General features: G+C 48.2%; 3 protein-coding genes across 3 annotated transcripts in view; 2 read left to right on the top strand and 1 right to left on the bottom strand.

The window, feature by feature from the left end:
- The window catches only part of rap1b (RAP1B, member of RAS oncogene family), a 22,899-nt gene extending 19,709 nt beyond the window's left edge, over nt 1-3,190 (bottom strand). Inside the window, exon 1 of the mRNA XM_084701175.1 lies at nt 3,087-3,190. The gene's annotated coding sequence lies outside the window, so the exon portion shown is untranslated. The remainder of the gene's footprint in view (nt 1-3,086) is intronic.
- A 4,152-nt stretch (nt 3,191-7,342) lies between these two features.
- On the top strand, nt 7,343-19,306 carry saxo6 (stabilizer of axonemal microtubules 6). The gene is made up of 15 exons (XM_084702004.1): nt 7,343-7,478; nt 7,924-8,032; nt 8,619-9,073; nt 9,206-9,340; nt 9,636-9,821; nt 12,537-12,679; nt 12,822-12,918; nt 13,615-13,653; nt 14,909-15,084; nt 15,194-15,412; nt 15,544-15,626; nt 16,243-16,370; nt 16,457-16,688; nt 18,409-18,474; nt 18,622-19,306. Exons 1-15 carry the CDS (start codon nt 7,461-7,463, stop codon nt 18,729-18,731), a joined length of 2,196 nt encoding a protein of 731 aa, XP_084558130.1. The 5' UTR covers nt 7,343-7,460; the 3' UTR covers nt 18,732-19,306.
- Nucleotides 19,307-20,193: 887 nt separating this feature from the next.
- On the top strand, nt 20,194-22,702 carry il22 (interleukin 22). The gene is made up of 5 exons (XM_084701654.1): nt 20,194-20,776; nt 20,941-21,000; nt 21,355-21,504; nt 21,861-21,920; nt 22,034-22,702. The coding sequence occupies exons 1-5, from the start codon at nt 20,612-20,614 to the stop codon at nt 22,115-22,117; spliced, it is 519 nt and encodes a 172-aa protein (XP_084557780.1). The 5' UTR covers nt 20,194-20,611; the 3' UTR covers nt 22,118-22,702.
- Nucleotides 22,703-25,000: the final 2,298 nt, after the last annotated feature.

The following is a 25,000-nucleotide window of genomic DNA, read 5'->3' as shown; positions in this document are numbered from 1 at the left end:
GCTCATCTGGGCAGACCAGTGTTGACTGAGCCCAGCAGGAGTGATGAAGACATGCTGGTGGTGCAGTCCTAATCATCTCTGCTGCCCTGCCTGAATGGACACCCCTCAGGATGGCCACAGACAGAGCTGCTAACTACAGCTAGGCCGACTGTAGGTGTGTCACGTTGTGTAATAACTGAGGAATAACAGTGACATTGTGTAATAACTGAGGAATAACAGTGACGTGGTGTAATAAGAGGAATAACAGTGACGTGGTGTAATAACTGAGGAATAACAGTGACATTGTGTAATAACTGAGGAATAACAGTGACGTGGTGTAATAACTGAGGAATAACAGTGACGTGGTGTAATAACTGAGGAATAAGTGACGTGGTGTAATAACTGAGGAATAACAGTGACGTTGTGTAATAACTGAGGAATAACAGTGACGTGGTGTAATAAGAGGAATAACAGTGACGTGGTGTAATAACTGAGGAATAACAGTGACATTGTGTAATAACTGAGGAATAACAGTGACGTGGTGTAATAACTGAGGAATAACAGTGACGTGGTGTAATAACTGAGGAATAACAGTGACGTGGTGTAATAACTGAGGAATAACAGTGACGTGGTGTAATAACTGAGGAATAACAGTGACGTTGTGTAATAACTGAGGATCAGCCTGCTGAAGGCGGGGTGTAATAACTGAGGATCAGCCTGCTGAAGGCGGGGTGTAATAACTGAGGATCAGCCTGCTGAAGGCGGGGTGTAATAACTGAGGATCAGCCTGCTGAAGGCGGGGTGTAATAACTGAGGATCAGCCTGCTGAAGGCGGGGTGTAATAACTGAGGATCAGCCTGCTGAAGGCGGGGTGTAATAACTGAGGATCAGCCTGCTGAAGGCGGGGTGTAATAACTGAGGATCAGCCTGCTGAAGGCGGGGTGTGTGAGTGTGTTCCAGAGGAGGTTGAGAGCAGCATTCCTGTTGGCCCTGGAGGACAGAGCTTCCTTCCTCTTCCTGTCTCAAGGGGGGGGGGGGGGGCAGGGGGCGACCCACTACGTCATAGCGGGCTAACCCGACCACAGCGCTACACACACAAACACATTATCTCTCTTTCACACACACACTCCCTCACTAACACTTCCAAATTCTCTCTCTCACACACAAACACACACATATAGTGTTCAGAAAGCCTTGAACTATAGGCGCACCCAAGTATGAGGCCGGTGTATCCACACGCACACACACACACAAGCGCACAGAGGCCTTACACAGTCTAAACACACACACAAACAAACATAGATACAGCCTCGACACACATTCATCCAGCCTCAACACACCCCCACACACACACAAACACAGTCCTTTCTGGAGAGATAAGAGGGCCGGGCCGGGCGGGGCTTCAGGACTCCTTCTGGTCACCACGACAACCTCCTCACACCACTTCCTGGGTTCCTCAGGTCCAAATTGGACAACAGCACACAATGTTCCTCCCCCAAGACCTGGTGATCCAAGGAAGTTTTGGTGAAGGAGGTTAGGAGGGAGTCGATAAGGAACTAGGGAAACGACCCCTCAGGCTTTCTGAGACGACCCCTAGAGGTGGGGAAGTGTTACTGCGGACTCAGAGGGAGTGTCAGATTCAATATGTGAGAGGTTCTCTAATCATGTGCTCTCCGACTCCTACACAACACATTTCAAAGTCTTCATTTAACACCAGTAGTTCACTTAACTCGCTGAGTGTTTACATAAGTACGTTCTCTTCATCACGAACACTTCTGGTGTTAAATTAACGCTTTGAAATGTGCAATGTAGGCTACTCTCTTTCCTGATAGGCCGTCAGGGGGGGATCAACAGAACTCGATACACAGGTTAAAACATAGTATTCATATTTATATTAAAGACCGGACAATAGAACGGGCACCAGAGGACCAGAGGCGAGCTCGCGACTTAACCGTTAATCAGATGTCATGGACAAGTTCAATATGTCACAACCCGTGTCTTTCTGCGGTGGTATATGCCTGGTCTTGACCTTGCATCTGAAAAAAGAAGTTTCACATCTTCCAACCGAAAAAAACGGAACATAACACGTATCTCTCTCTCTGTGCCCCTTTCGGTCGTCGTTTCACGTACACTGTCCGGGAGGTTTCCAAGCAACCTGAAAGAATGAGCATTTTCGTTTTCATTCACTAACCCGCATGAACTGTAAACAATCTGCCCTAGCTTTGTGTCTCCGTCACCGTATGACAGCCGCCCCTTAGCTACACACTAAGTAGGCTACCCTCCAAACTTTTTGGCCTGAAGACTACAAATTCAGAAAAACTATCTTTCGTGTTTAAATCTATGAAAGAGCTTCTTGTCAGATGAAGACTGCTGATGTCTAGTAATGTCCAGCGGATCTGTTCGAGTTCGGGTCCGTTCGTGTGTTTGTTCAGAGACAGGCAAAGCCAGCTCTCTTCATCGACAAGAGCTGGGAACTAGGCGGGGCTCGAGACCAGACACATCCACCACTCTGACTGCTTTCTGCACTGAAAACGTTTACGGCAAAACACAATTGGATAGAAATGTAACGTAAAACATAGCATTGACTTGTCATGTTGACGTTTTAACGACTCTAGAAGGGGAAAGCCTCCCAAAGAATGCGTAAAACCAGACAATTGAATAACTTTTCCATTTCCGTTGTAACTTCACCAATGCCGTTGAAGCTACAGTGTAACTAGCTACACGGTAATACCCCGGTGGAACAGCCGCCTTTAACCATCGCTATGACGGATCACACACGTCTGAAAATACCGCCTAGTCCCCTTGCGTCCCACGGAACATATTGAATTCCAAGACAGAATAACAGTAGGCTAATTAAATTGTTTCTCTATCACTCCGCCATATTCTAGCGATTTGACCTGTTCTTCCGCAAACCCGCTGGCATGCATCTCAGAACCGGTCTCCGTTCTCTTTTGCAACACCGTAACACTATTATATCGATACAGACAGCGCACGCAGGCCCCGATTACGATAGCAGGTTCTTCCATGCGGCGGAAAACGCCCCGTTTTCGGAAACAATACGGTAACAATATTGCAGCAAATCGAGCGTGTACGGATACAGTACTTACAGTTATCTGCCTGTCGCTCCGTTCAGTAGCGCCGCTCCTTCTGCTCGCTGTCTCTCGCGCTCTCTCAGTCTCTGGCTGGGTGAGGTTCTCTCCTCGTCATGACGTCGCAGCCTCGGTTTCAGAGCCTCGTGCAGACTGACGGCTCCTTTAAACCAGGACATAAGGGAGATTGTTATAATGTCAAAAATGACATTTTAACACACACACACACACACACACACACACACACACACACACACACACATATATTCAGTAGATTAAGAAGTTATTAAATGCCCGGAAGTGACAGGCTGTGTTTAGATTTACCCAAGAAAAAATGAAGACATTGCAGTAGTTAAGCTGTGATGAGATGAAAACTGATTTTAATATTCTCTCTGTGTGCAACTTAACATAAACATTAAAATCCTTGATCGTCACACACATCTGTCAAGACGCCCCCCCCTTTCTCTCCCCCGTCTCTCTCACATACACACTCACACTGTCTCTAAAAGTCTCTCGCCCTTTCCCTCGGGAAAAAGCCCCTTAGGATATCAAACAGCTCATTGAGAGCGAGAAATGAGAGAGAGGAAAGAGAGGAGAGAGAGAACGAGATAGAGAGGAGAGAGAGGAGAGAGGGAAGGAAGGAATGCCAAGTATTCCTGTCTGACATGGAATGCAGGCCCACTCCCTCTCTCCCTCTTTCTCTCCTTCCCTATCTTCCTCCCTCCTTCCCTATCTTCCTCTCTCCTTTCTTCCTTCCTTCCCTCTCTCCTTCCCTGTCTTCCTCTCTCCCTCCCTCTCTCCTTCCCTGTATCCTCCTCCACTCTTGTCTCCCTCTGTCCCTCCCTCTCTCCTTCCCTCTCTCCTTCCCTCTCTCCTTCCCTGTCTTCCTCTCTCCTTCCCTCTCTCCTTCCCTCCCTCTCTCCTTCCCTGTATCCTCCTCCACTCTTGTCTCCCTCTCTCCTTCCCTCTCTCCTTCCCTCACTCCTTCCCTCTCTCCTTCCCTCTCTCCTTCCCTCTCTCCTTCCCTCTCTCCTTCCCTCCGAAACCTTAAATACTGGAGACCATGTGGCCTCAATCACTACATAGTAAACTGCCTTACACAAACACATGCATGTACTGTGACTGGAGTGCCTCAGATTCTACATCAATCCCATAATATGTGGCTACTATCACCATGTGATCAGTTCTGAGTCTGTATCAGGAGCTGGTCTAGATCTGGAGGGTCTAGATCTGGCTGGTCTACATCTGGATGGTCTAGATCTGTCTGGTCTAGATCTGGATGGTCTAGATCTGGATGGTCTAGATCTTGATGGTCTTGATCTGGCTGGTCTAGATCTGGAGGGTCTAGATCTGGCTGGTCTACATCTGGATGGTCTAGATCTGGATGGTCTAGATCTGTCTGGTCTAGATCTGGATGGTCTAGATCTGGATGGTCTAGATCTGGATGGTCTAGATCTTGATGGTCTTGATCTGGCTGGTCTAGATCTTGATGGTTGTCCCTTCTGACATGTCCCTGGGAGAATTCAGAGGAATTTACTCAACAGCTGTTTAAGCAGACCCCTCCCTGCTGCTTCCCTCACACCCTCCTCTCCTCACCCTCCCCACTCTCTCCCTCCCCCTTATCCCCTCCCTCCCCCTTCACCTCTCCCTCCCCCTTCTCTCCTCTCCTCTCTGGTTGGGGAGGCTGGAGGGGGTTGGGGGAGGCTGCCACTAGTGAAGCTAAAGGATCCTGCTGCATGCTGGGACAGGTCTGCAACCATGAGACTGCTGACTCAACTCATACCTGAGGAACACACAAACACACACACTAGAGTGACCTCAACTCTATTGCATTACTGTCAAATGACACACTCTAACTATTGCTAAACTGTCAAACAACACACACACACACACTGTATACACCCTGTAGTACTCTTAAAGTATGCAGACTAAAGTACTATTCTATCAAAGTATCCATTCTTCAGTGCTGTAGAGTGTGTCTCTGCATCAGGGGAGGTAAGAGCAGGAGGGGGGTGTTGGCCCCACTCAGACAGACACTGCACACAGGAACCTTCACTTACATGGGTGGAGCTTCATTGAGGGACGCTATTCTTAGTAACACCTTCCTGTCTTTCTTCCTTTCTTCCTGGATGGAAATGTAGGCTCTTTGGTTGTCGTCGCAAAATAACTATTTTCTCTTTGTTGCTGTGACCACTGGGCTAAGGGGTCAGGTGTCAGGGGTGATGAGGTCAGGGGTGATGAGGTTAGGGGTGATGAGGTCAGGGGTCAGGGGTGATGAGGTCAGGGGTCAGGGGTGATGAGGTCAGGGGTCAGGGGTGATGAAGTGGGAACAGGAGATGAAGGCAGCAGCTGGAGATGATAAAACAGGATGGGCGTTTTCTAGGTGATGCAACTCTGGTGACAGAGATCTGAACCATCGCACACACACATTCATATACAAACACACGTTCACAGAGACACACACACATTCACACACACACACGGAATCATAACTGTGATCCATTGTTTGTTTCACGTTTGCGTTTCCTTGACAACAGATTTCCATATGAATGACATCTGAGGAGCCAGTGATATGGATGAGGAGGAAGAGGATGATGAGGATGAAGAGGATTATGATGAGGAGGAGGATGATGAGGATGAAGGTTTGTGTCTAAAGGTTACTGAGAAACATGAGTGTCTTTAGAGGCCCACTCCTGATCCCTCGCAAACACACACACACACTGTTAATGGCCGGGTTTCCCAGATTCGTTAAGAAGCTCTTAACGCGAAGAACTTCTTAATAACGTTTCGAAGAGCACACTAGAACGCTCTTCGAACGTTCCAAAGAAGCTCTTCGCGTTACGAATCTGGGAAACCCGGCCAATGTCTGCTTGTATGTGTTAGTAATGTTTGTGATTGTGTTGTTGTGTGTATGCATGGGTTAATGTGTATGTGTAGTAATTTGTGACTGTGTTAATAATTTTGCTGTCCAGAGGAGGTTGATGTTGTAAGATCTCTCTCTCTCTCTCTCTCTCTCTCTCTCTCTCTCTCTCTCTCTCTCTCTCTCTCTCTCTCTCTCTCTCTGTCTGTCTCCGAGGGATATCAAAGCTTTTGTTGCCAGGTTACAGCCGGGGCATCAATAGCATGTTCATCTTCTTATTATCCACTAATAATTAACAGAATAAACATTCACCCCCTCCCCTCCCGTCCCCTACTCCCCTCCACTCCTCTCCCCTCCCGTCCCCTACTCCCCTCCACTCCTCTCCCCTCCCGTCCCCTACAACCCTCCCCTCCCCTACTCCCTTCCACTCCCCTCCCTTCCCCTCCCCTCCCCTCCCGTCCCCTACTCCCCTCCCCTCCCCTACTCCCCTCCCCTCCCCTCCCCTCCCCTCCCCTCCCCTCCCCTCCCCTCCCCTCCCCTCCCCTCCCCTCCCCTCCCCTCCCCTCCCCTCCCCTCCCCTCCCCTCCCCTCCCGTCCCCTACTCCCCTCCACTCCTCTCCCCTCCCGTCCCCTACTCCCCTCCCCTCCCCTACTCCCCTCGCCTCCCCTCCTGTCCCCTACTCCCCTCCACTCCCCTCCCCTCCCCTACTCCCCTACTCCCCTACTCCCCTACTCCCCTACTCCCCTACTCCCCTACTCCCCTACTCCCCTACTCCCCTCCCCTCCCCTCCACTCCTCTCCCCTCCCGTCCCCTACTCCCCTCCCCTCCCCTACTCCCCTCCCCTCGCCTCCCCTCCTGTCCCCTACTCCCCTCCACTCCCCTCCCCTCCATTCCCATCCCCTCCAGCGGGTGAATTGAGTCTCTTTGTGACCTCTGACCTCCTGTCAGACCCAGACAGAGTGTGTTTGTGTCAGAACGCCTCACAATCAGAGTATTGATTAGAATGGAGGGGGGAATTAATAGGCGCCTGTGTGTTTGTGTTTCTGTGTGCATGTGTGTAACATGGTGTCTTGTGTATGTGTGTGTGTTAGTGAGTCATTTGGTATTTGGTTTCCTCGTGGAGTGAATGGCTCATCTCTCCTTCAAAACAAAGAGAACCCTGGCCATACATAGAAAGAGAGACAGAGTGTGTGAGAGAGACAGAGCGAGAGAGAAACTGAGAGAAAAATAGATGGGAGAGAGCGAGAGAACCTCAAAGTTGATGAAATCAGACGTTTGCTACCCAAAAATTCAACAACATTGGCATCTAGCGGCATTAGTAAGAAACGCATGCAACTAACGCTTTTTTAAATGGTTGTGAAAAGCATTGAACACGCATGCGCACGACAAGACGCTTCAAGCTTTGCCAAGGCAACGAGGGCTTTACTTTAACCGACTCCTGCAGAAACAACATCATTAGATTGATAGCTAATTACTTTTATAAAGATCACAATACCTCCGTAAACCCAAAGTAGGCTAGTATTTTAGGAAAATGCCGGTGCACTTCAAGGTAAACAATGAAACGACAGAATGTTTACGTCAGAATCAAAATTATTTAAGTTACAACCCTGTTTGTTAGCAAACTAGCTAGCTTGTACGTCATCACGTCGATAGCAGAACTTTCGATTTGTCAATACAGAAATAGCAACTTAATGTAAGTTTCATACAATTATCATGGATCTGTGGCGACATAGTAGCATACTATGCATACTTTAGCAAGCCATAACAATAAAATTAACCTTAGCGAAAGAGAGAATAGCGCTTTGCTTAGGCTACTGCACAGGATTTGCATTAGTATAATCCAGATAATAGTAATACCACTTCAGTCTGATTATATTAAACCTGGAACCAGATAGCTAATTTGGTACACAGGCAGATATCCTGCAGCTGGTGGTTCACCGTGATATTGTCTGTAATATCGTGTGTGTGCGCGCGCGCGTGTGTATGTTCCACAGGGAACTTCAGAGTATCAGAATAAATTCAAGGCTGGGCGGGTATCTCGGTCCAGGAGTGCCTCTCCTCACCACCCACCTCCCCTGGCAGGTCTACGCTCTGACGAGCTGGGTAAGGATGTGTGTGGCAGAGTGTGTGTGGCAGAGTGTGTGTGACAGAGTGTATGTGGCAGAGTGTGTGTGACAGAGTGTGTGTGGCAGAGTGTGTGTGGCAGAGTGTGTGTGACAGAGTGTGTGTGGCAGAGTGTGTGTGGCAGAGTGTGTGTGACAGAGTGTGTGTGACAGAGTGTGTGTGGCAGAGTGTGTGTGACAGAGTGTGTGTGGCAGAGTGTGTGTGACAGAGTGTGTGTGGCAGAGTGTGTGTGACAGAGTGTGTGTGGCAGAGTGTGTGTGACAGAGTGTGTGTGGCAGAGTGTGTGTGGCAGAGTGTGTGTGGCAGAGTGTGTGTGACAGAGTGTGTGTGACAGAGTGTGTGTGGCAGAGTGTGTGTGACAGAGTGTGTGTGGCAGAGTGTGTGTGGCAGACTGTGTGTGACAGAGTGTGTGTGACAGAGTGTGTGTGGCAGAGTGTGTGTGACAGAGTGTGTGTGGCAGAGTGTGTGTGGGCTTGTGTCTGTCTTTTATTTAATTTCTTCCAGTTTTGTATTTTTTTTTGTGTACAACATTTCCATAATGTTCAGGAGTGTGTGTGTCCTCCAGGTATGGTCAGAGAGCCTCAGTTCCTGGCCAGGAGGAAGGTGTTGTCCCAGCAGCACCTTCCCCAGGTGTCCAGCTCCCTCATCTGGGACCCTGACCCCTCTCAGGGAACAGCCACACCCTCACCCTGTACCCCTCAAAGACCCTCTCCTGCCCCAGGACCTGCCCCGGCCCCTCAAAGACCCTCTCCTGCCCCAGGACCTGCCCCAGCCCCTCAAAGAACCTCCCCAGCCCCGGCCCCAGCCCCGGCCCCAGCCCCGGCCCCTCAAAGAACCTCCCCGGCCCCGGCCCCGGCCCCGGCCTCACCAGAGCATGTGCAGACCCCAGAGGCTCCCCGGGGCCCCAGACCCCCTGGCTCTCAGCCCCGCCCCACACCCCCACCCTGTGCCCTGATTAGCCAGGCACAGTGCAGAATGCCCATGGCGACGGAGGAAGGACAGAGTGGAGCTGTGACGGGGGTCTGTGAGCACTGAATAACCTTATTCATTTTATTTATCGTGTTGGTGTTATTGATGGTGTTTATTAATGGTGTTATTGATGGTGTTATTGATGGTGTTATTGATGGTGTTATTGATGGTGTTATTGACCAGGTGCATCAGGTGCTAAGGAGGAAGGCAGGTTTGAGGTCGTCAGGTAGGAGGGCGGGGCTCCACAGCTCTGAGTACAGCAGGCAGTTCCTGTGGAGAACAACCGCGGCTCGCTCCCCCCTGCTGGCGGCAGAACAGGTGAGAACACCTGGAGAACCTTCTGGAGAACATGTGAGAACACCTGGAGAACCTTCTGGAGTCTGTGTGAGAACACCTGTAGAACCGGACGATGCCTACAAACCTCCATGCAGTCCCTGTTGGTTGGCCCACTGGTCGCCTTCTCCGCCCTCACCCCAGCAGAGGGTGCTAGAGAGCTGTCGGTCTGCTGGGGCTGTACACTGGATGCTAACATGCTAACATGAAGGATGATGTGTTGTAATGTAATAAATGCATGTAAATGGAGCATGCTAACACGCTAACACATCTGTCCCAGGTGCTGCAGCCCAGCCACAAGACTGTCCGGCCGGCCAAGCCCCGCCCAGCGCTGGTGGAGACAGAGTACCAACGGAGCTTCAAAGGTTCCCCCCCGCCGCGAGCCCCGCGGTACCGCCGGACCCTGGAGCACGAGGAGGCCACGCTGTTCCAACCGGAGGACGTTCCCCCTGAGGAGCCGGCCAAGGTAGAGGAACATCCCAGAACAGCAGGGACAGGGAAGGTAGAATAACGTTGGCTCTTATGATTGGCCGAGATCTAGGTACGAGGCTTGATACAATACAATGATGTAATCTAATGTAAGTCAATAATAATAATAACAACAATAACATAATACTAGTTAGTGATAATAATCATCAATATTTAATCTAAATAGGTCCATAATCATTACTATATCAATAATTGAATGTTAATAAATCCTAATTATTGTTATGGGATTTTATCCAAGTCCTACATTTTTTTCTCACATAAAACATTTGTTGTATTGACGTGTTCAGCCCACAGGGGGCGCTGTGGACATCTTGTCTGGTCCCCAGGTGGCTCATTGGATGCTTTACTCCTCAGCTCAGTGTTTCCCCTAGATTTGTTTTTAGCAGTGGGGGCAGGTCAGGTTTAACCCCCCCCCCCACTCCCCCCTCCCCCTAACAAACTGCTAACCCTAACCCTATATTTCGGAGCAGATTAATGTAATAGTCTAATAGCTAATATAATATTGCACATATTTTTGTCCTGTTTCCCCCAAAAGAAATAAAGTTAGCATACTTAAAGACACCTTACAGTATGTTCTAAATGGCATAAATGCTGCCAATTACTAATTGACGTAACAACTTATTATGGTCAGTTGCCTATCGATTAAGGGGCCACTTGGAAGCATGTACACTGTCTGCTTCATTTGGTCTTGATAGGCTAAGCATTCTGTAACTAATAATAACAATATACCCACTATTTATTCATTAAAACCACTTAAGCATAATAATGCACTAATAATCGCTATCGAATCCACAGACGAGCAATTTCGCTAGCAGGGGAAACATACAAACAAAGAAAATCACCAGTTAACTTCATTTAAATTTGCAAGAACTATAGAATAATAAAATGACAGGCTTAAATTAACTGACAACATTAGTTATACGACTTACAGTTCTCAAGGACGCACACGCGCAATCTCAAGCGCCTCTGTGCTATTCTTCGACATGCGCTCTAACAATCACGGCTGATAAGACGGCCTAAAATTGTGTACAGCCCTAATTCTGATACCGTGGCGGCAGAAATTTAACTGTGGCGGGCCGCCACGGAAAAATCAACATAGGGGAAACACTGCAGCTTCTTACAAACACTTCCTATACAGTATATGTGTTATATAGCAGAGGGTCAGAAGTGTGTAGTTCTAAAAGTATGTCAGTGGTCAGAGTCAAGGAACAATCTGGTCTGTTGTTACCAGACACAGCACACAGTAACCACATCTCATTTACCAGACACAGCACACAGTAACCACATCTCATTTACCAGACACAGTGCACAGTAACCACATCTCAGTTACCAGACACAGCGCACGGTAACCACATCTCAGCTACCAGACACAGCTCACAGTAACCACATCTCAGCTACCAGACACAGCGCACAGTAACCACATCTCAGCTACCAGACACAGCGCACAGTAACCACATCTCAGCTACCAGACACAGCGCACAGTAACCACATCTCAGCTACCAGACACAGCGCACAGTAACCACATCTCAGCTACCAGACACAGCGCACAGTAACCACATCTCAGCTACTAGACACAGCGCACAGTAACCACATCTCAGCTACCAGACACAGCGCACAGTAACCACATCTCAGCTACCAGACACAGCGCAGAGTAACCACATCTCAGCTACCAGACACAGCTCACAGTAACCACATCTCAGCTACCAGACACAGCTCACAGCAACCACATCTCAGCTACCAGACACAGCGCCGAGTAACCACATCTCAGCTACCAGACACAGCTCACAGTAACCACATCTCAGCTACCAGACACAGCTCACAGCAACCACATCTCAGCTACCAGACACAGCGTACAGTAACCACATCTCAGCTACCAGACACAGCGTACAGTAACCACATCTCAGCTACCAGACACAGCTCACAGCAACCACATCTCAGCTACCAGACACAGCGTACAGTAACCACATCTCAGCTACCAGGCACAGCGTACAGTAACCACATCTCAGCTACCAGGCAGAGTCCAACGAGTATTGCTTAAGACAGTGCAAACACAACTTAGTACCTTGGGTGCAACACAAAACAATTTATTTTGGGTGCAGTCTCATGCGAAACTGGTACAACAGGATCACAAGGAAGGGAGAAAGACTAGGGAGAAAGAGTGAGACTGTGTAAGACTATGTAAGACTGTGTGTAAGATACTGTGTGTAAGAGGGCGTCAGATGGCTGAGCGGTTGGGGAATCAGGCTATTAATCAGAAAGTTGCCGGTTTGAGTCCCGGCTGTGAAAATGACGTTGTGTCTTGGGCAAAGCACTTCACCCTACTTGCCTCGGGGGGAATGTCCCTGTACTGACTGTAAGTCGCTAAACTTACTGTAAGCGTCGGCTAAATGTAAATGTAAGACACTGTGTGTAAGAATCTGTGAGCGAAAGAAATTCCACATTCCACACTGAAGGAAACAGGCCTACCAGTACTTTGATAAGGCTGTGTGTTGTGCGTGGTGTGTGTTGGTTTGTGTGGCGTGTGTGTGTGTGTGCGGGTCCTGGAGAGTACAGAAGGATAAGAGGATCATGCAAGGTCAAGTATTCCAGACTGGTTCTACAGGTGGTAAACCAAACTTCCCCTAGGTGTGTGTGTGTAAGTGTGTGTGTGTGTGCAGACGATCATTCTTGTTTGTTTCTCTGGTGATATCAGAGCAAGAGGAAGAAGAGAAGGGAAGAGAAGGAGAGGAAGCGCAGCCCCCAACAGGAAGTTGCAGCTATGGTGAACGAGAGTCCGCAACAGGAAGTGAGGTCACTGTCCCCTCAAAAGCCTGTTCCTTCCCATGGAGCGCTGAGGTGAGGGAAGTTTAAGTGTGTGGTGTGTTGTGTAGATGTGTGTGTGGTGTGTTGTGTAGATGTGTGTGTGGTGTGTTGTGTAGATGTGTGTGGTGTGTTGTGTAGATGTGTGTTTTGCGTCTCATCATCTCTCTGTCTCCAGGAAGGTGAGGTCAGAGTATGACTCCAACTTCCGCTCTCCGCTCTGCTACAGATACCAGGGTGGAGTTTGGGTGAAGACTGCCACTGCAGGAGAGGAGGTGGGCTGGGTCGGGGTGAGGGCTGCTCCTGCAGGAGAGGAGGTGGGCTGGGTCGGGGTGAGGGCTGCTCCTGCAGGAGAGGAGGTGGGCTGGGTGAGGGTGAGGGCTGCTCCTGCAGGAGAGGAGGTGGGCTGGGTGAGGGTGAGGGCTGCTCCTGCAGGAGAGGAGGTGGGCTGGGTCAGGGTGAGGGCTAACCCTGCAGGAGAGGAGGTGGGCTGGGTCAGGGTGAGGGCTAACCCTGCAGGAGAGGAGGTGGGCTGGGTCAGGGTGAGGGCTGCTCCTGCAGGAGAGGAGGTGGGCTGGGTCAGGGTGAGGGCTGCTCCTGCAGGAGAGGAGGTGAGGGTGGTGTTGGGACTGAGGTTGAGGTTTGGGCTAAGGCTGAGGGTGAGCGTGGGGCTGTGTCTGGGGCTGTGTCTGGGGCTGGGGTCGAGGCTGGGGCTGTGTCTGGGGTCGAGGCTGGGGCTGTGTCTGGGGCTGGGGTCGAGGCTGGGGCTGTGTCTGGGGCTGGGGTCGAGGCTGGGGCTGTGTCTGGGGCTGGGGTCGAGGCTGGGGCTGTGTCTGGGGCTGGGGTCAAGGCTGGGGCTGTGTCTGGGGCTGGGGTCAAGGCTGGGGCTGTGTCTGGGGCTGGAGAGCTTGCAGCAGACATCAGTGTCCTGAGTCCAGCTGTTTACCTGTGTGTTCCTGTCCTACCTCCAGGGAGGGAACGGTGACCCTAGTAACATGTGGTTCCAAGAGGTAACACTCAAGACTGTGTGTGTGCTAGTAGTGTGTGTGTGTGCTGGTAGTGTGTGTGTGTGCTGGTAGTGTGTGTGTGTGCTGGTAGTGTGTGTGTGCAGGAAGTCTGTGTGTGTACTCTCTGCCTTTTTATATGTCAGTGCTGGCTTGCTGCTGGTTGGTTTGCTGACAGGCTGACTGAATTGAATGGGAAAATGTGTTCAAACTTTTGACTGGTACTGTATATATATATGTATATATGTGTGTGTGTGTGTATATAGTATGTGTGTGTGTGTATGTATATAGTATGTGTGTGTGTGTATGTATATAGTATGTGTGTGTGTTTCTGTATGTGTGTGTGTGTATGTATATAGTATGTGTGTGTGTGTGTGTGTGTATATAGTATGTGTGTGTGTGTGTGTGTGTGTGTATATAGTATGTGTGTGTGTGTGTGTGTATGTATATAGTATGTGTGTGTGTATGTATGTATATAGTATGTGTGTGGTGTGTATGTGTGTATATAGTGTGTGTGTGTGTGTATAAAGTGTGTGTGTGTGTATACAGGGCTCGAAATTAACTTTTTGTCTTACCAGCCAAAATGGCTGGTAGATAAAAATTACCAGCCAATAATATTTTTTACCGGCCAAAATTAAACCTGGCATTTCAGACGTACTCTGAAATAGTTTGACATAAACAACCTTTACCCTTGATTTTAATATCATTGTTTATTAACTCAGGGGGTTCCGGGGTCTACTACTCCTCTTGCCCAATGTGAGATGGGTTGTCCTTGTCCATGAGGTTTGGTCTTCGCATTGGACCAGCTGGCTAAAAGCAGAATTCCCATATCTGTTGAAATGCCCTGTTTGACTCGATGACGCGACCAAGAAAGAGACATGGCTGCCGCCTAGTAAGACTTTGCGGTCTAACTGGCGACACACTCACTCAAATTTCAAGACTTTCGTGACCCAAATCAAAATTCTGATGCGTGTCATTTTCTAGCTGTTTTAAGGCTATCTTCCCGGTTTTCTGCCACCTAGATGCGCGCTCAACTATTCATGTTGGCATTGCAAGCTTTTTAAAACCATGACGGGCGCGGTAGACGGGAGCTATACTCTCCACATGGCGGAGCATGGGACACAGTTTAGTCGCCAGCACAAAAATCTACATGCCATTGGCGCTTGGCGGGTGCCAATTTGGAGCCCTGTGTGTATATACTGTATTTGTGTGTATATCTGTGTATATTTGTGTATATAGATGTGTGTGTGTGTGGCGGCAGGTGCGGGAGTTGAGGAGCAAGGCCGAGGCCTACAGGAGTAGAGCGTGGGGTACCCACTTCTCACGCCTCCACCTGAACCAGATCCTGTCAGAGCAGACCCACCTGTGGGAGCCCTCCACCTCCGCCACCTCCTCCTCCTCTCTCAGCCCCACCATCGAGGCCCTGGACCTGGCCAGGTCTGACACACCTCACCTGAACACCTTTCACCCTAACACTCCACAGCTGAACACTCCTGAGCAGGTGTGTAGAGTATATCCGAGTGTGTGTGTGTGTGTGTGTGTGCAGGGTGGACAGCAGCTCCAGTGCCGGCCCCTCAGTACCTCTGACTCCAGGGTCCAGCAGAAAGAGCTCCACAGGGGGGGGTGAGGCCCCCTGCCCCCCCGCTTCCCCTGGCTCGGCCCCCCCTGGCCCGGCCCCCCCTGGCCCGGCCCCCCCTGGCCCCCCCACCCTGCCTGTTCAGAGGAAGCTAGCCTGGGGGGAGGAGCAGGAGGAGGAAGATGAAGAGTAGGTGGTTGTTGTGGTTCTGACTGTTGGAGGGGATTAGATCTGTTAATGTCTGTCAGCCAGATCCCGGGTTCATGTATGTGTGGATGTGTGTGTGTGTGTATTCCTCAATGTGTGTGTGTGTGTTCCAGGGAGGAGGGCAGACTAGCCACCCCTCAGATGAAGATCAGGCCCAAGCAGAGAACACATCACGACAGGACCACCCCCGCTACCGGTACACACACACGCACGCACACACACACACACACACACACACACACACAGCATCTAGACCATGCTCCTGACAGTGCTTCCGAGAGCTGACGCTCTGCTCTCTGACCTGCTGACCTGCAATTTCACACTGAGTAAAGAGGAGATGGAGGTTAAGTATGTCAACAGTCAGAACTAGCTTCCTGTACCTCTCACCACCTCCCTCCCTCCAGCTCTCCCTGTCACAGCATCATAGCACACTCTCATACCCCAACTCAACATTTCTCATGACATGTTGAAGAATGCTGTATGCAGGGTTTGTACATGGCACTTGAAGTTCTTGAATTTGAGTGATCCGCTAAGTGTGCGTCAGGTCTCAGAGACAGCCGTCTAATAAACCCACTGCTGTCCATCTCAAATCAAAGAACAGAAGAAAATCACTCGCTGCTCTTGATTAAATAACATTTGTAGCTTTAATAAGGATTAATTTAAAGTAAATAAAGTATTTGTTTGATCCATGAGATCTCTGATTGTAGTCCTGGAAAAACCCCAAATAGTGCTTGAACACTCCTTGAAAGGCCTGTAATGTCCAGATCCAGTGCCTGTACCAACTCTGTGTGGTTAAAAGGTTGTTTCTGTAGGTGGTGCTCTCCTGGTGAGCCCCCCCAGACGGAAGAGGGGTGTGTGTGAGAGTAACACCCCTCTGGGGGAACCCCTCTCCCCCTGCAGGCAGCTGGCTGTCAGGACACCCCAGAAACACCCACACCAGGTCAGGAGCAGCCTGTGTGTGTGTGTGTGTGTGTGTGTGTATGGGGGATTGTGTGAGCCCCCTCTAACCCTCTCCTCCCTCCCTAGGCTGGAAGCCCCCCTGGGGGGCCCTCAGCAGCTGGGGTGGTCACGGTGGACCCCCTCCCCCTCAGAGAGGAGGCCTGCTCTAGGCAGAGCCCCCCCCAGAGCCTCCCTCAGGACCCCCCAGCCTCCAGATCCCCCAAGAAGGCAGCCTCCAGACTGCGACCACCCCTACCCGGGCCCCCTCCAGCCAACCGCATCCAGGGAACTCTAAGGAACCCAGAGTTCCAGCACAATGGTGATGAGGGTGATGATGATGGTGATGATGATGATGATGATGATGATGGTGATGATGATGATGGTGATGATGATGATGATGATGGTGATGATGATGATGATAGTGATGATGATGATGATGATGGTGATGATGATGGTGATGATGATGATGATGATGATGATGGTGATGGTGATGATGATGATGATGATAGTGATGATGATGATGATGATGATGGTGATGATGATGATGGTGATGATGATGATGATAGTGATGATGATGATGATGATGGTGATGGTGATGATGATGATGATGATGGTGATGATGATGATGATGATGATAGTGATGATGATGATGATGATGGTGATGATGATGGTGATGATGGTGATGGTGATGATGATGGTGATGATGATGATGATGATGGTGATGATGATGGTGATGATGATGATGATGATGGTGATGATGATGATGATGATGATGATGATGATGATGATGATGATGATGGTGATGATGATGGTGATGATGGTGATGGTGATGATGATGATGATGATGATGATGATGATGATGATGGTGATGATGGTGATGATGATGGTGATAATGATGATGGTGATGGTGATGATGATGATGGTGATGATGATGGTGATGATGATGATGATGGTGATGATGATGGTGGTGATGATGATGATGATGATGGTGATGATGATGATGATGGTGATGAAGGTGGTGAGGATGATGATGAAGGTGATGAGGGAGGTGATGAGGGAGGTGATGGTGATGAGGGAGGTGATGGTGATGAGGGAGGTGATGAGGGAGGTGATGGTGATGATGAAGGTGATGAGGGAGGTGATGAGGGAGGACTTCCAGTATCAGGGCTGCGGAGGAGTGTGACCTGGATGTGGAGGTGCAGGCCAGCATGATGTCATCATATTAGACAAACCCACACCAGCAACCGGCTGTATGTGTGTCACTGTCAGACAAGCAGACAGACAGACAGACAGACAGACAGTCAGTCAAACAGATAGGCAGTCAGACAGGCAGTCAGGCAGTCAGACAGACAGACAGACAGACAGTCAGTCAGACAGAAAGGCAGACAGACAGGCAGACAAATAGACAGTTACTGTTAAAGAGAGGGGGAGGGCTGTTACCATCATCAGGTTCTTTTGTTTCTGGGTCAGACTACAAGAGGATGTTGAGGATGGGGTCTACTCTCTACTCTACTTAACTACTGTACTTTACTACTCTACTCTACTTAACTACTCTACTAACTTAAACTCCATTCTATTCTACTCTGCGCTGACACACCTGTTCCATGTTTTAGGGGAGAAGACAAGAGAGGAGGAGAGGGGAAGAAGGAAGGACTGGTGTTTTCTGATTCCCATGCTTCTCTGTAACCAGGAAGAGAAAGACGAGATTTGTTGCTGTGATTCAGTTCCACAGGGACTGTAGTGAGACACAGCCTCAGACACAGAGCCAGGGAGAGGCTGGAGGGGCCACCTCTCTGGCCCTCTCAATAGCCTGTGGGGGCTGGGGCTGGGCCTGGGGCTGGGCCTGGGGCTGGGGCTGGGCCTGGGGCTGGGGCTGGGGCTGGGGCTGACTCAGACACCTGACACTGGAATTCCCCTCATCTCTTCTCTCCATCTCCTGAATTTTCTCTTCCTTCTTTCCTCAGAAGCGAACCTGCAGTGGGACCATAAGTTTCCTGTCGGTGTTGGGTGACGATGGGGGTGTGTTCTTGTGTCTGTAGGTAATCTAGGAGTGAGGATGTCTGAGGTGGTGCTGGGGAGGCCAGGAGCAGCGACATCAGAGGAAGGTAAATCACAAAGCTGGGATGAAGCAAAACACAACAATAATCTGATACTGGACATTTCAGAAGAGGTCAATCCTTTAATTGTCTTTATCTTTCTCTCTCTTCCTCTCTCTCTCATCTCTGTCCTGTCTCTCTTTCTCCGTTGCCAAGACGACCGCATGTCGGAGATGTCCTGGCGTTCTGCAGGCTCCTGCGCTCTGGCGACGGCGGTGCTGGAGCGCGCTCAGAAGAGACGAGAGGAGTTCTGGGGGAAGAGATGACCTCTCTTGACCTCCGACCTCTAGCTGACCTCTTCCCGTTTCCCCTTTAGGGGTTAAGATCTAGCCATGACCCTACTACACACACACACATACATACTTTACACACACACACACACACATATGCACAAACACACACACACACACAGGAAGTCAGGCCTGGTGCTATTTCTGACGTGGTTGAATGAAGAGACTTTGATTCAAAAGGTGTGTGAGAATCGTCCTGATAGTGTTTCTTTTTGTATTTATTTTGAGGAATTTTGTTTTATACATCATAAAATACATTTGATTGAAAAATGATCTGTCAGTATCCACTGACAGGTAAGAGCTGAGAGGTTAAGTACGTCAACAGTCAAACTAGCTTCCTGTCCCTCTCACCCCCTCCCTCCATCCCTTCTCTCACCCCCTCCCTCCATCCCTCCATCTCTCCCTCTCATCCATTAGCAGGTGTGCTAATTATGCAAATAAGTCAACAGGTATGTTGTTGTGACCTGCTGTGTGATTCTCTACTGTAAATGGTCTAGACTCTAGGCCCTAGAGGCTCAAATACCAAATACATATTTGAAACATACAATAAATCCTATGTTGTGTCATTTCTACACATGTTGAAAGTTGTAGCTCATGTTGGTGCTGCAGTCCTTCCTGTTGCACCCAGCTGGGATGCTGTCCTAGACTGACAATTTAGAGTCTCACAAGAAATTCACTGCATAATTATTTAACCATCATCCTAGATTCAACATATATCACGCACATTTTTTTTTAATCAAGAATGAACACTTGATGAAGACAACTTTTCTTAGCTCAATATTCACGTTTTTATTTTCAAAGCGATGTAATTAAAGTGATCTGAAAGCAAGTAAATGTTTATACTGACAAAGCTACAGGTAATGACAACAACAAGGTATGCAGACGCAACATGCAGCATGGATCGACAATCCGTTTTTCACAATGAATGGAACACGATGTATATAATAATCATAACTCGCTTCATCGGTTTCTGTTATGTAAGTTATTAAACAACGTTGTGCCGTCCTGCTCCGTGACGTGAAAAATAAACGGCATCTTGGCCAGTGGCACGCCGCAGAAGTTCCCTCCATTAAAGTAAGATAAGATTATACATGTGTAAATCGGGCGATACTGCAGCACTGCACTGACTTCCTCCTCCGCTGCTCTCGAGAGCTCACCTGGCAACAGCAGGTGTTAATCGCGCCTGGACTGGCCGCGCCATTGTCCACACGAGCACACCGTGAGAGACGAGTTTTTTTTTCTGCTCGTGTTTAAACGCCTGACGGGCGGGGTTTATAATTGAATCACCGGGAAATTCACACAAGTGTATCCGTAAATGTTTCGGTAGCAGGTGAGGAAACAGTTTATAATCCCTATGACGTACAAGAAGGGTCACACGTGAACCACGACTTCTCCCTTTTAACGGTCGGTTGAGTGTCATATTTTGCGTTAGCTGACAATATTTCCCCTGATGATGTAATGATGGACATCCTGTATTGAAATAGATATAGGCAACACAGCAATACTCTGACTCAGGTGTGTATGTGTGTGTGTGTGTGAGAGAGAGGCCGGCCAAGAGGTGGGAGGGGGGATTTCGCCTAACCTATTTTGACAGAAGGAAGTGCTGTGCTGTCATCTTCATCCGAAGGGACTATAAATACGATCTTTGCACAGGTAGACAACATGAACCCTCCAGACCCACAGGTAAGGACACATCTCTAAACCTGTTGGAGGAATCAGAACTTCATTGTTCTTTTATCTTCTAACTATCTTTGTATGAGAGATTGAGTTTTATTCTCTTTTTTTTCCAAACCAGGTGAACGGTGATATTCTACTTGCTTATTCCCCTCTGAAGAAGACGCTTGTGAACCGGAGATATGAAGTGTACCGTTGTCCTTGCCGTTATGATGCTGAGCCTCTGTGCTTACCGGGAGGTCACGGGCAAACCTGCGCCAAAAGGCGCCAAGGCTCCGCCACAGCCAATCAGCCCGGTGCTGCAGAGCCCGGACACGTACGGTGCCGTACGCGAGGTGTCGCGACATGTGAGTGCTTGCATCTTTGGACTTTGTTATATTTCGTTTGATTTTTATTTATTTATAGAAATACCGTCACAAAGGTTGTTGCAAACAGTTGTGCCACGTTGGGGTAGAGATACAATAAGGCAAACGTTGTTGGTTATCTGACGTTATTTTGTCCACGAAAACAGGCGCAGAAGGAGGACACGGACACTGATACGATTCTCATTCGCAAACCGAACATGAAGGAGGTAAGCAAACTTTAGCCTATTAATCGAAACAATAATTATTAGTATGAATTAATATGAATCTTGCAGATAAAGAAACTTAACAGCATCACTAAGTTTCACAATCTTCATATTAATTATCATAATATCAAAGAAATTGTGTAAAATATTAGGAGAATTATAAGGACCCTTGTCTAGAGAAAGTGATCTTGAGAGAAAGGGATCCGTTCTGAACAAAACCACTAGAACCTGAAAAGGGGTTAAGTGTTGGAACCTCAAGGTTCTGCTTTCAATCCTGCCTGGTTCAGTCAATCAGGGGTCCACACTGTGGCGTCCCTGCGGTGACACACTTGTGATACTGGGTCTCTCTGTTGCCAGGACCACCAGAAAGTGTGCTGTCTCCATGCCAACATCCTGGGGTATTACCTGAACAGCATCCTGCCTCTGAGGCACAATATGCACCACCAGATGCCCCAGCTGAGGGAGGACCTGGCCAGGGTCGCCAGGGACCTGAGCAGACATGGATGTGTAAGGAAATTCTCCCTGTCTCTCTGTCTCTCTGTCTCTGTCTCTGTCTCTGTCTCTCTGTCTCTCTGTCTGTCTCTCTGTCTCTGTCTCTCTGTCTCTGTCTCTCTGTCTCTCTGTCTCTCTCTCTCTCTCTCTCTCTATCTCTCTCTCTCTCTCTCTCTCTCTGTCTCTCTCTCTCTCTCTCTCTCTCTCTCTCTCTGTCTCTGTCTCTCTCTCTCTGTCTCCCTCTCTCTCTCTTATCACTCTTCCTATCTGTCTGTGGTGGTTGTATTGCTCTATAGATAAGAGGTTAATGTGTGTTGCTTATCGCACGCTTATCGCACACTGAAAGTAACTTTGTGGTTTCTCTCCTTCAGGTTATCGATGAATATGAGGATCATGCAAACAGTGTGGCTTTCAAAAACGAGCTGAAAAGGGTAAGAGTCTGACACAGATCACACACACGTCACATATTTCAGGCCTGTCTGGCTTCTCTATTATTGACTTTGGAGGTGTGTGCTAACTAACAAGGTGTATGCGTGGGTTTCAGATGGGACCGGAGGGGATCAACAAGGCCATAGGAGAGATAGACATCCTCTTCACTTACCTCACCGACTTCTGCGTGGTGGTCTAGAGGAAGACCCTGAGTCCTGACCCCTGACCCCTGACAACCGAGTCCTGAGTTCCCAGACATTCTTCTATTTATTTGTATTATTATACTTGTTTTGGTTTTACATTATTTATTTATTTTAAGGTTTATTTAATGTCTATTTAAATATTTATTGATTATATTTATTATTAGAATTGTATTTGTTGAAAGCTGGACTAAATTATGAAAAAACGTGTTTTATACCTAATGTTGAAATGCATCAAGATTTGGCTCAGTCTAGTTCTGTATGACTGGCTAAGCTAAGCTAGGCTAGGCTAGGCTAGGCTGGGTCTTGATGTGTTGCTTGTGTAGCTACATCTGTGGCCAAATATATTTCTGAATTATGTGCTGGACACAAAACAATGTATACATTATAGTAAATATATTTTACAACTTTTTGATAACAGATATTAGTTAAAAGAAGGAATGTATTGTAGAACCGTTATTTTGAACTAAAAGTGTGAGTAATAGCAAATCTGTGATTTGCCACAATGTTAAGAATTTCATGGTGAATGAATCTAATTAGTTTTTTAATGTTTAAAAAATATATTTAATTGATTTTCTATTTAATACGAGATTTAATAAACGTGTTTCAATCGCACTTTACGTGTTTTAATATTTCACTGATGTTTCATGCTGGGTAAAGACATGTTGTTGTGGTCTAGGGATCGATGAATTTCTCTTCAGTTCTCTCCAACTGTAATGTACTGTTCTTCACACCCTCATGTACACTGGGAATAGAAGCTCCAGTAGTTAGAGCATGTCGCTGCAGATCAAGAAGTCTGTGGTTCCAATCTCCTGTGCTGTACCAAATGAAGACTTTACAATAATGTAAAGCTTATTATACAATTAGGGTTGCATGCACGTGGACCCTGCAGGGAAGAGTTTGGCGGAAGGGCAAATACACTCCCACATTTTAGTAGGCCGTATAGGTCTGTTTATAAAATAATAGGCCTATGCAGGGGTGGTTCTACACCGGGGCCCACGGGGGCCAGGGCCCCCCTGTGGCCCCCTGAGCTGACTGAAAAAGAAAAAAAAAAAAGTTAAAAGAATTATGTTTTTCTTCTTCTAGTAGTCATCATGAAACGAAGAAGGGACATTGCGGCCTTTTTTGCCCCAGTAAATAAAAGTTAGAGAAACATATCAAGGTATTGACAGAGTTTAGGAACTGGAAGAGGGAGAGCCTAAGCCATTTCTATGATTTTAATGTAAAGCAAAATTAAAGTATTTAATGTTTAAATATAATTTGTTTGTTTTTAATGTGCCCCCCTGATTAAACACTCCCCCCCCCCCCCCCAAGTAAAATATGTCTAGAACCTCCACTGGGCCTATGTCATTTTAATATTTTATCTTTGTTTGCGGAACTCACAAATGTGAAAAAATTCACGCAGGAGAATCGAAAAAGGAAAATCGAAAAGCCAAAGGCCCGCTATTCTCAGCTGACACCTTTGCACATTCCCCTTGCTGCCGCTGGCTGAATCCAGACGCATGTGCACAGCGCACGTGTACATGGCGGCGTGGACCTTTTCAACGTGATCTACACAACTCTCCAAAGCGGTGTAGTGTTTCCATCAGAGTTACTCTATTGTATTTTTGTATTATATAACTAACAACATAATTGGACTTCCGAGTATTAGGCAGAACTGGCAGCCAAAATCTGTACTGATCAAAAATCATGTTATGCAACTTATGAATTTTTTTATGGCACTGTTTATTATCAACTTGATTCAGAAGCTAGAGACTCTAGATTAGCCCTCATGTTTACAGTAAGCAGTCTTAAAAATCCTATATCTAGGGTTCTCCAATCCTGGTCCTCGAGGACCGCTGTCCTGCATGTTTTAGATGTTTCCCTGCTCCAGCACACTTGTTTCAAATGAGTGGGTCGTTCTCAAGCTCTGTGGAAGCCAGGTAATGACCATTCATTTGAATCAGGTGTGCTGGAGCAGGGAAACATCTACACACACACACACACATATACATAGTTTTGCAAACACACACACTCCACAAGGGCCTCCCATGTGGTGATGATGACACCTGTTGCTCTGTGACTACCTGCTTTTCACCTGGAGGAGGCGGGGCATGGACAACTCCCAGGAGTGTTCTGTTTTCGTCACGGCGATTGTGCGGCACTTCCTGTTGGCAGGTTAGAGGCAGAGCCACGGGAAAGCCTTTGAGGAAGTGAGAATGTAAACAAAGGCTGTGTATTTCCCAGAAATGAACCTTTTGATGACCCTCCCTTCCTACCTGCGCGCCTATTGCCTCTCTCTCTCTGATCTTCTCTCTGCCTTTTCTTCTTAGGATAGCTTGTCGGTGTCTTCTTCCACACACACGCACACACACACGCACACACACACACTCAGCCGCTAGCATGGTCAGCACCATGGCTGACTCATGTGTTGTGGGGGATGAGGGGGAGGGAGGGAGGGAGGGGGAGGCAGGGGCGGAGCCAGCCTGCAGCCAGAAACACCCTGCACCCTGCAGATGTGGTTCTGCTGCAGACTTCGTGTTCTGCTGATGTGTTCCTCTGGAGAATCTGGGTCAGAAGCAACACCAGCCTTTGACCTCATTACAAGCTGCATACTCATCCTGCCCCTGCAGACCAACCCTACCAGTAATTACCAACCATGACACACACACACAGGATCACACACACATGTAGGCTATAGGAACACACACACACACACCCGCACAAATGAGTGAAATTGCACTGTTTAATGTGGGTCAAAAGACTAAATAAATAACAAACCAACATATATTCTAACAAAGAAAGGGTTCGCGGTCAACCAGATATCAAATCCAGATAACACAGTAAATCAGTGTATGTTTCAATGGAACAAATCACATCGGTTCCACGGCCGCTAGGTGTGA

This window comes from Hypomesus nipponensis, chromosome 7 (assembly GCF_054491055.1).
Source record: "Hypomesus nipponensis isolate SF chromosome 7, ASM5449105v1, whole genome shotgun sequence".
Classification (NCBI taxonomy): Eukaryota; Metazoa; Chordata; class Actinopteri; order Osmeriformes; family Osmeridae; genus Hypomesus; species Hypomesus nipponensis.
The sequence above is the reverse complement of the archived record's forward strand: the minus strand, read 5'-3'. Positions and strand labels throughout refer to the sequence as shown.

Excerpts from the sequence above, each read along its gene's own strand:
- il22 (XM_084701654.1), top strand. The coding sequence starts at position 20,612 with ATGAAGTGTACCGTTGTCCTTGCCGTTATGATGCTGAGCCTCTGTGCT. Across the intron at positions 20,777-20,940 it reads TACGCGAGGTGTCGCGACAT|GCGCAGAAGGAGGACACGGA; the intron begins GTGAGTGCTTGC and ends CCACGAAAACAG. Across the intron at positions 21,921-22,033 it reads TCAAAAACGAGCTGAAAAGG|ATGGGACCGGAGGGGATCAA; the intron begins GTAAGAGTCTGA and ends CGTGGGTTTCAG.
- saxo6 (XM_084702004.1), top strand. Across the intron at positions 12,680-12,821 it reads CCTTCCCATGGAGCGCTGAG|GAAGGTGAGGTCAGAGTATG; the intron begins GTGAGGGAAGTT and ends CTCTGTCTCCAG. Across the intron at positions 18,475-18,621 it reads AGCAGCGACATCAGAGGAAG|ACGACCGCATGTCGGAGATG; the intron begins GTAAATCACAAA and ends TCCGTTGCCAAG.